We start from the raw sequence: 11,329 nt of genomic DNA, 5'->3' as shown, positions 1-11,329 counted from the left end.
AATTCTGAAAAACGTCAAGAATTCTTTATGAAAACAGGAGATGCACATGTATAAAACGTAAAACCATCATCATCATGATCTTTCACACAAAAATCAAACACATGCAATAATATGGAGTGAATGGTGCGTGCATAAAGAAAGGTTTAAAAAACATTCCTTTATCGTTTGTGCTTACGAATAACGAGTGATGTCGCGATGAGAGACAAACAAATAACGAGTGATGTCGCGATGAGAGACGAACGGGGCTCACAAATTCCTTGCCTCTTTGACTATGGAGCTCTCGGCCACCCTAGGGTTTAGTGTGTGTGATTTTTGTGTGCTGCAAGTGCAGGAGGCGTGTGTGAGGTGTGAGGATGACTAGGATTTTTAATTAAGTTTTTAGGTGGGCTTTTATGTTAAATTAAAGGCCTTATAATTCTTTTAATAAATTACTACTAATCTAGGCACACTAAGGAGTTAATTAAATCAATAATTAATCTAGTAGAAGTCCAAATGATAATTAAAAAAATTTGGTGTCACTGGTTTTTGGTATTGTTAACCCGAAACTTCTCATTTTCTAGCAAAAGTTCGTTACCGATTAAGCTCGTCTCTTGCTAATTATAAATTCACCACTTTCCTATTTTGGATCACTAAATCTCGAGTTTCAAATTCCTTAACTTCTAAAAATAGACATCTTATCAAAATCATATTTGATTCTCTCGCCTTGGTCGTACATCGCGTATTCGACTGGAGAAAGTTCAAATTCATAACATTTGATCTACTACCCATTAAATCATACAAATACATAAATATACCTTTTGACCACATATTTAAATAAATTCTAATTAAATTTTTCATGCATGCATGTGGTTAGTGTGATTGGGTTTTTGGGCGTTACAATTCCTCCATTCTTAAAAGAACTTTGTCCTCGAAATCAGTACTTATCGAAAAAATCTGGTAGCGGCCCCTCATGTCAGTCTCAATCTCCCAAGTAGCTTCTTCCTCAAGATGATTCAGCCACTTGACCTTGACCATCTTAATCATCTTATTTTGCATCCTCCTCTCTTGCCTGCATAAGATCTGCGTCGGTTTCTCCTCGTAAAACAAGTTTGGAGTAAGCTGCAGTGGTTCGTAATTCAGTACATGTGATGGATTTGACATATGTTTGCGGAGAATAGAAATGTGGAAGACATTGTGAACTCCAGCTAGATTAGGTGGTAAGGCCACCTTGCATGCCAATGCTCCCACCCTTTCCAAGATCTCAAACGGTCCAATAAACCTCAGACTGAGCTTGTCCTTCTTCCCGAACCGCATAACTCCCTTCATGGGTGCTATCTTGACAAAGACGTGATCACCAATGGCAAAATCAAGCTCTCTCCTCCTCTTGTCTTTCAACTCAATGCATCGGCCACGACATTAGCATTTCTCGGGTGGTAGTTAATGTTACAATCATAGTCTTTAACCCGCTCCAACCATCGTCTATGCCTCATGTTCAACTCCTTCTGAGTAAAGAAATACTTAAGGCTCTTGTGATCGGTGAAAATCCTGCATTACTCACCGTACAAGTAATGTTTTCAGATCTTCAATGCAAAACAATTGCAGCTAATTCAAGATCATGTATCTGATAGTTCTTCTCATAAATCTTAAGCTGTCTTGATGCACAGGCGATCACCCTATGATTCTGCATCAGCACGGTAACCAAACCGAGCTTCGAAGCATCAGTGTATACCACGTAATCCCCTTGCCCGGAAGGCATCGCTAGAACTGGTCAAACAGGTCTTCGATCCTCGGCAACGGAACTTGTTCTTCACGGTCACTCTATTAAACTCTCGATAATCAATACAGAGTCTCAAACTACCATCTTCTTCTTCACAAATAGAACTGGCGCCCGCCATTGAGATGAACTCGGATGAATAAAACACTTGTCTAACAACTCATGAACCTGATCTTTCAACTCTTTCATCTTTGTAGGTGCAAGACGATAAGATGTCTTAGAGATCGACACGGTACTTGGCATCAGCTCGATAGAAACTCCACCTCTCTACATGGTGGAACTCCAGCCACGTCATCGGGAAAAACATCAGAGAATTCTCTAACTATCTCCACCTCCTCAACAGACCGACTGGCAGTGTCAAGTATCGAGATAACACTAGCCAGAAAAGCTTGACATCCTTTAATCATCAACTTCACCGCACGCAAGCAAGAGATAATGCATGGCACAAGACTGCTTCAAGCTGCCTCAAATAAAAAAGACTCTCCATCGTCTGGATTAATAGATACGGTCCTCCGACGGAAGTCGATCGAAGCTCCATTTGCTGCAAACCAATTCATACCCAAGATAATGTCGAACTCGGGCATAGGAAGTACAATAAGATCTGCTCGAATAGAATAACCCTGCATTGAAAAATCCACACCTCGAACCACATTAGACAACAGCATTTCCTCTCTCGAAGGTACTATAACGATAAATCCCAAATGCAACTGCTCGAGTGTGACCCTCAAACGGTTGACAAAAGATTCAGAAATAAAAGAATGTGCAGCTCCAGAGTCTAATAACACATTCGTGGCTACAGCCTCAAGACGGATCCTTCCTGAAATTACAGTAACAAAACATCCGATACAAACTTTTTAACTAGTAAATGCTCAAAATTACGAATTTCTTAGGGTTCATAGTTTAGAATTTTTTAACAGTTGCTAAGTAAGTCATCAATCAAATCTTAAGCCACTAACAGTTTTAACATGCCACCCGAATTCCAAAATAAATCAGTAAAATAAAATGTTAAATAAAATACCTGTGATGAGAGTAGTTTCTGGCTCAGCCTCTTCTGCATGCATAACATACGCCCTGCCAGATGCAGGTGCCTGAAGCATAAGGAAATTGAAGGCGATATGCCCTTGCTCTCAACATTTGAAGTACTTCCCAGAGAACCACAAACACTTGCAATACTGGTGGCGGTTGCATTTTTTACACAATGGTGCACATCACTCTTCAGATCACCTGGTTTCTGATTCTGCTTCGGCGTTCCCCGAGGCCTCTACCAACCTTGACTCCTATTAGTGCCCGTGAATGGCTTCTTATACTGCTGACTCGGTTGCTGAGCACAGTTCTTTTTATGCTGTATCTGCCACTCAATGTCCTTTAATGACGGCTTAGCTCTTTAGTCCCTAAACCGCAACATTATAGTTGATTGGGTCAGCTAGCAACACATCCCGATGGATCGTAGGCCTCAAACCATCCAAGAAATGACGTAACTTCTCTGCAGCATCATTTGCAATCAAGGGTATAAAAAGTGACAGCCTCGGTCAAACTTCTGGACGAATTTAGCAATAGACGAATCTCCCTGACGAAGACTCATGAACTCCCTCTTCAACCTCGAATGGACATCGGTAGTTAAGTACTTCTCGAAGAATATCCTTTTAAAGTCCTCCTAGGTCAACTTCGCCAGATTCACTCCTCACTCCGCTCCCTCCCTCCATAAGGAAGCATCAGCCTGCAGCAGATAAATAGTACAAGGAACCCGGTCACGTCCGCCATATCCATATATCTAAAGATCACCTCCAAAGACCTGATCCATCCCTCAGCCATGAATGGATCAGTGGTGCAAGAAAAGTCATAGGGGTCCATCCTCCTGAACCGCTCACAAACCGCCTCTGGTCGGACCCTCGAAACATTCTCGACATAATGCCCCAGTATTCGAGCCATACCAGTTAGCACACGAGCACTACCATCCTGATTAGGAGGAGGCGGTGGAATCTCTTCCTCCAGCATGTCACCTCCTCCCAACCTATCCTTACTATCTCTGCGAAAAACTCGTCTAGGAGGCATATCTGTACAAGTCGTCCAACCCAACACGTAATCAACATCTGTTTTAAAATAAAAGGCAAGTCGTCCAACCCAACACGTAATCAACATCTGTTTTAAAATAAAAGGCTTCTAACATTTACCTATGAAAGTCATATAAGCAAGTAAATCTATACAATTAAAAATTTAAAGCAATAAAACTCACAGACATTGTGGCATGATTTCTCGAGCTCCTCGGAAACTGAAGCAAGCATAACCCTTTTCAAAAACCACCACTCTGATACCAACTGAAATGACACTAAATTCTAAATTCACCTCCACAAACATTATTATCATAATCACCTGCATCAATCACACCTAGTGAGTCTAAAGACTCAACACGTCATATCCTTGATAACAAATACTACATAAATAGAACACATGCACCGTAAAAATACTTGTACTTAAAATATCGTTTTCATGAAGATGCATAAACTTTAAACATAACATGTTCGTAAACAATTTCATAAACATTTTCATAAACTTTTGCATAAACGTTTTCACATAAACATATTCATATTCATATCATCATCAACATATACGTATTCATATTATCATCAACATATACGTATTATTTTTTCCTTTCGTTGAATGCAGATCGTTAATTGTGACTTTCGTGTTCGTATACGTGTTGGGCGATGGATCCATCCACGTGTAACCACAGTACTAGGCGGCGGGGACACCAACGACACTTTCACCGGTCAACTGGACCTTGGCCTTGCGTATTAACATATCATCGCAAACGTGTTCATATCCGTATCCAAGGAAATACGATCGTCGGGCTCTCACTGAGACCATAACCCTCACGAAATTTCCAACATATCGTCATATTAGTCACAATTACTTCACTTCCTCCAATGTTTCATATTTTCATCACTTTATAAAATTTAAACATGCATATACGTTTTTCTTTTAAACCAAGCATGCAACATCTATTTTAACATTTTCGTTTAATCATAAAACCCATAAACATTTAAAATAATAAATCATAACATATTAAATCATAAAACATCCATAAACATTTTAAAATAAACATTTTAACATGTTAAAAATCCATAAAAATCCTTAGAGATTTTAAAATAACATTTTAACATATAAAAATTAATAAACATCCATAATCATTGAAAATAATCATATTAGCATATAAAACAGCATTCAGGACACTGCCATGACGTTTACTAATTTTTAGATTTAAAATGATCGTTTTACCCCTGGACGTAAAATTTCACGTTTTTGACATTTTCTTAATTTCATTGACTCTAACATGTCCCAAATAATTATTTAAGCTTACATGAATTTTTTCATATTTTTATTTAGCCTAAATCGACGACTTTTAAATTAATCTTTAAATGTGACGTCTTAATGCGTTTTAATCCCGAATTAAACCAAACCTTAATATAAAATTCCCAAATTAAAAACTTAGCCTTTTAATATTTATTTGGGCTTAAATATAATTTTCCATAATTTTAATCCGCTTAAAACTAGGTTTTTCAATTAATTCGTTAATTAGCGTTTCGTGCGGCGAATAAATTTCGGATAAATCCGAAACTCGTTATTTTGATCGCAAATTTTTAGCATAACCTTTTTATGATTTATTATACCCTTCCAAGTCATGAGCCACACCCGTGGACCCATGGATTCATTTTAGCTCTTTAATTTTCCAAATTGACACATATACGAACACACCGAGCCATTTCACTATTTACTCGAGCCACGCCCAAGCCACCTGGAGCCAAACCCAAGCCAACCCACCTAGGGACCCTATTGACCAAGCTCAGCCGAAAACCCAGCCCTGGCCTGCTCAAAAACTCGCTGGAACTTGACCCCAAAATCTGTGTGTGTGTGTGGGTGAGCCTTCCCTTGGACAATAGGACTCCTTCTCCCTCTAGAACACTACCAGCTGCTAACCACTCGACCCCTCATGAACCTAACCCTCCTTGGACCATGCCCAGATGAAGCCCAGACCAACCCAAGCCCATGAACATGCACCCGAAGCACTGCCCATGACAACAACTTCTCGCGTAGCACATGCTTCCCTCACGATTTCTTGTCTTCTCTCGAGCCAGCAGCCATCCCACCACTCCAACCCCTATCCCAACCCTGAACCACCTTCTCTAGACCCTAACGGACCTAGCTTAGCCCAGCCAAAGCCCGTGATAAAGCCCCCTGAACCCTGCGCAACAGCACACCGCTGCGCATCCCCTCCATGCTCTCGGGTGGAGTCCTTGTTGGCAAGGACTCCTCCCAGCCCTTGGTTTTCGAGTGCTAGCACGGCTAGGAATCCCCTGACTGACACATGACCCTAGCCTAGCCTGGTCCAGCCTCAGCCAAGCCAAGCCACAAGCACCCATCGACCGAGCCCTCAAGACACACATAAACATGAATGGATTTCCAGCTTCTGTTATTTTTTTGTGCAGCTTATTGTGCATGTTTAGGCCCTAAGAATTGTATAAAACAACCCTTAATACATACCCTAATCATGGCAGCCCCTTAGATACATGTTTTTTCATGATTTTTGGATCAAAACCCATGCTTTAAAAATCACCCTAGATGCATGTACGAAAATATGTCAAGGTGTTCTTGTTTTTCATTCAATTTCAAACATAAATATATAATATGGTGTGATGATGAGTAAAGAAAGAATATGGCGTGCCTTTGCATATTTAACGCACGATTATATGTTGACAAATCGAAGAACGGCGGAGAGAAGACGATGGCTTGAAACACTTTGCAACTTTTAAACTTTTAAATTTTTGAAATTGACACATATACGAACACACCAAGCCATCTCCCAATTTACTCGAGCCACGCCCAATCCACCTTGAGCCAAACCCAAATCAACCCACCTAGGGACCCTACTGACCAAGCCCAACCCGTAAAAGCAGCCTTGGTCCGCTCAAAAACTTGCTGGAACTTGACCCCAAAATCTGTGCGTGTGTGTGGGTGAGCCTTCTCTTCGACAATAGGACTCTTTCTCCTTCTAGGACACTACCAGCTGCTAACCACTCGACCCCTCATGAACCTAACCCTCCCTGGACCACGCCCAGACCAAGCCCAAACCAACCCAAGCCCTTGAACTCGCGCCCGAAGCACTGCCCATGACAACAACTTCTCGCGCAGCACATGCTTTCCTCACGTTTTCTTGTTTTCTTTCGAGCCAGCAGCCAGCCCTCCACTCCAGCCCCTATGCAAACTGTGAGACCCCGAAAATAAAATAGTTTTGATGGTATTTTTGTAAATACGTTGAAAAATATTCAATTTATTTTGATGGCATTTTCGTAAATAAGTTGAAAAATAATGAATTAATTTTAAGGGTAAAATGATAATTAGCGACATATCTTGGTCATATGAAGTCCAAATGATTTGAAATTTGGATATAACGTAGAAACTCAAAGATATAGAAGTTTCATGTTTCGAGTTTTGGAAAATTTGATCGTTTGACAAGTCCAAAGAGATGTACCGGTGTTATCATGTTAAATATTATATTATGAATATAATATAAGGGAATATTAAAATAAAATTAAAAAAAATAAAAAAAATGAAAAAAAAAGATAAATATGAAACGATCGAATGAATTCTAATTCATTCGAAAGTTTTGACAGAGGAAAATAGATATAAGGGTTTTTATTTTTCGTTTCGATCTTGCGACTTATCGGTTTATCCAATCGACGAACCGACTTCAGTTCTTGGATCGTTGACACGAGATCTTCAATTTGAGGTATAAATTTTATAGTTTTGGTGAAGTTTGAAATTCGTCGATTTTTGGAATAAATACGATAAATTGTTAAATCAAACAGAAATTGACGATTGTTGAATAGTGTATGATTTTAACGAAGAAGAGATGATTATAGTGATGTTATTTTGAATTATTCCAAATTTATTATAATTAGGGAATTTTAATCCTTGGATTGAGATTGAAGAATTATTTGTCAGTTATTATTAATTCTGATAAATATATACGGTAGAATAACCGACAAGAAACTAAATTTTGAAGTCGGAATTGAATTATGCTATGATTTGACTTTGATATGAATTTTTGAAGTTTCAAAAGATATTTGAAACTTACATAATTGATTTTGAATTATGTTATTGATTGAAATGAATATGTTGATGTAGATAGATTATTATACTGATATTTTCAAGCTACATCGACTGGAACGAATAATTGAGGTATGTTGCGATCGAATGACAGATATCTGTATGATATGATATATGTTTGATTGATTGGATTGAGAATACATGTCTATATGCCTTATTTGTTAAGTTTATGTGGCATACATGACATGCACGTTGAGCTATGATCCTTGGATACCCTGATTTGATTTGATTCGATTCTGGGGTTTGTGAACACGGTGCTATGTTTGGTATTACATGACCCTTAAAGCATAGTCATTTGTGGCCCCGATTATTGATTGAGATTTGGGATTTGATGACGCTTTGTCGACGTTATCATCTGAGTATCCCTGATTGAGGCCGGTGTGCCAGCTCGAGCATTGATTTGATAGCGATTCGATTAATTCTGATATGTGCTCAGTGGATGGGCATTTGACCTGATACCTCCACGACATACATGCATTGCATATCATATATCAATGTTTAGATATCTGTGGTATATATTGTGGTTGTTTCAGACTGCGCTTTGCTCACCTCAGATGGGGCTGTTGTTGTCTTTGTATGTGTACAATGACAGGTACTCCAGGATATCAGGAGACCGGAGAGGGTGTTTCTGGAGGGAGTCACAGTTTCAGCTGAGGTTTATGTTTTCCCAGTATATATATGTATCTATATACAGGGACATGTCTTGATGATATGATTTTTTGTTGTATGAGTTGTTTTGATTATGTGTGGGCAGATGTTATGATGTGAGATGAAGTACTATTTTTAGTATTCAAATAAGATGTTTTGGGCTCATTGTAAAGAAAATTTAAACTCGTTTTCCGCTGTAATGAATTAACCCTAATCAAATTGCATTGTAATAACGATTAGGAGTTAAGGGCCCCACACGGAGTGGTATCAGAGCATAGCAAGGAATGCTCAATTGAGTCTTGTGTACACTTGAATAGGCACAAATGAATTGTACGCTTGTGTTTGATTTATTTGTATTACTTGCTCCTACTTGAGTTAGTTTGAGTAAGTTATTGATGAAATTGATGGTATCAGATGATGATGATGTGAAATTGATATTGATTTGTGATATTCATCCTTTGACTTGTAGATGGATCCCACAAATGAAACTGCGAGTAGTAGTACTGAGAGGATGGTTGGACAATTCGAAGGATTGTCCGTGGATCTGGTGATGGCTCGATTCCAGGACTAGAAACCACCGAGGTTCTTTGGCACTAAGAGTGCAGAAAGAGCTGAAGCTTGGTTGAAGGATATCGAGCATCTGTTTAATATTGTTGGATACTCTAAGGCTCGGCGAATGAAACTTGCTCTTTATCAGATGAAAGACCGAGCAAAATCTTGGTGGGAAGCCGCTGAGATTGGACTGAAAGAGGCCGGGATTGATGTCACAAGGCCCAGTTTTTGGAGCAGTATTCCCCTCTTTCTTATTATACTACCCAAGAGAATGAATTTAATAGTCTGCAGCAGGGAACGATGACTGTTGCAGAATATACTTCGAAGTTTTTGACTTTGTTGAAGTATGCACCTCACGTAGCTGCGAATGCAAAAGCAAAATATAACAGGTTTGTGAATGAATTGCATCCTGCTATATATACTTTTGTCATTTCTGGTATGCCTACGAGCTACGCAAAGGCAGCCGAAGCTGGATTAAGGCGAGGAGGTCTACAGTATACTCCTCCACTTCCAGTGACAGCTCAGCAGCCTACCTTGCGTCCGAGAGGAAGGAAGTTTAAGAAGACTGGTTCCACTGTTTCTTCTTCTTCTTCTTCGAGTTCCAGTGGATCCCAGAGAGAGAGTCTTGTGATTGCTCCTTATTGTATCCATTGTGGAGGCAAACATACTATCGAGCATTGTCGAGGTATGTTTGGTACTTGTTATCAATGTGGACAGGAAGGCCATTTCTCTCGAGTATGTCCGAATAGGGGTACGACTTCGTCCCAACCCCAGCCAGGATTTAGAGGTGGCCCTAGTATGATGAGACCTGCTTTTCCTGTTCCCTCTTTTCAACAGTCGAATGTTCCACGATATGGAGGACCTAGTAGTCAGAGTGCCCAAGGCCCTCCTCAAGTTCGAGTGTATGCCATGACTGAGGATCAGGCGAAAGAAGCTCCTGGTGGTGTGATTGCAGGTATTTGCATGCTTTGCGATTATCCTGCACGTGTTTTATTTGATACAGGAGCATCTTACTCATTCATATCTCATGCATTTGTTGCATCGCATGATATTATGTGTACTCCGTTGTATGATACATTGTCGATAGCCACGCCAGCAGGAAAGATTATTCTGTCTGAGCAAGTTGTGCATAACTATGTATTGATATACGAGGATAATGTGATGTTCCTGAATTTGATTGTCCTCCCAATGCACGAATTTGATTGTATTGTTGGCATGGATATCTTGACGACAAATCGAGCTACTGTCGATTGTTTTCATGGAGTGGTTCGATTTCGACCTGTTGATGGACCCAAATGGAATTTTTGTGGCAAGGGTTCCCAAGCCAAAATTCCTTTGGTATCCTCGTTGGAAATGTCTCGACTTTTGATTAGCGGGGATGAGGGTTATCTTATCTACGCCGTTGATGTCTCGAAGAAGGAGCCTTCTTTATCTGATATTCCTGTTGCGAAAGAATTCTCGGATGTATTTCCCGATGAGATTCCTGATTTTCCTCCTCGTTGAGAAGTTGAATTTAGCATTGATCTTATGCCAGGAACTGCGCCTATATCGAAAGCTCCTTATGGCATGGCACTCTGGAATTGAAAGAATTGAAAGAAAAATTACAGGATCTTCTCGATAAAGGATATATTCCACCGAGTGTATCACCTTGGGGAGCTCCAGTTTTATTTGTTCGAAAGAAAGATGGTACTATGCGAATGTGTATCGATTATAGGCAATTGAATCGGGCTACTGTGAAAAACAAGTATCCATTTCCTCGTATTGATGATTTATTTGATCAGCTTCAGGGTACTTCTGTTTACTCTAAGATTGATCTTCGTTCTGGATATCATCAAGTACGAGTTCGAGACGAAGATGTGTCTAAAACTGTTTTTCGTACCAGGTATGGCCACTATGAGTTCTTGGTTATGCTTTTCGGTCTCACGAATTCTCCTGCTATCTTCATGGATTTAATGAATCGTGTCTTTCGTGATTATCTTGACCGATTTATTATTGTATTTATCGATGACATTCTTGTATATTCGAAATCGAAAAAGGAGCATGCTGAACATTTGAGACTGGTACTTCAAACTCTTCGTAATGGCCATTTATATGCTAAATTGTCCAAATGCGAATTCTGGATGGATCGAGCGGTATTTTTGGGCCACGTCATCTCGAGACATAGCATATCTGTTGATCCCGCTAAGGTTGAAGCCGTATTGTGTTGGCCGA

General features: G+C 39.7%; 1 protein-coding gene across 1 annotated transcript; it reads right to left on the bottom strand.

Moving 5' to 3' along the window:
* Positions 1-2,208: 2,208 nt before the first annotated feature.
* LOC140971218 (uncharacterized) lies at positions 2,209-3,805 on the bottom strand. The gene is made up of 3 exons (XM_073433361.1): positions 3,536-3,805; positions 2,772-2,841; positions 2,209-2,570 (listed from the first exon to the last, which is right to left on the bottom strand). Exons 1-3 carry the CDS (start codon positions 3,803-3,805, stop codon positions 2,209-2,211), a joined length of 702 nt encoding a protein of 233 aa, XP_073289462.1.
* Between the last annotated feature and the right edge of the window lie 7,524 nt (positions 3,806-11,329).

This window comes from Primulina huaijiensis, chromosome 1 (genome assembly GCF_012295235.1).
Source record: "Primulina huaijiensis isolate GDHJ02 chromosome 1, ASM1229523v2, whole genome shotgun sequence".
Lineage (NCBI taxonomy): Eukaryota > Viridiplantae > Streptophyta > Magnoliopsida > Lamiales > Gesneriaceae > Primulina > Primulina huaijiensis.
The sequence above is the reverse complement of the archived record's forward strand: the minus strand, read 5'-3'. Positions and strand labels throughout refer to the sequence as shown.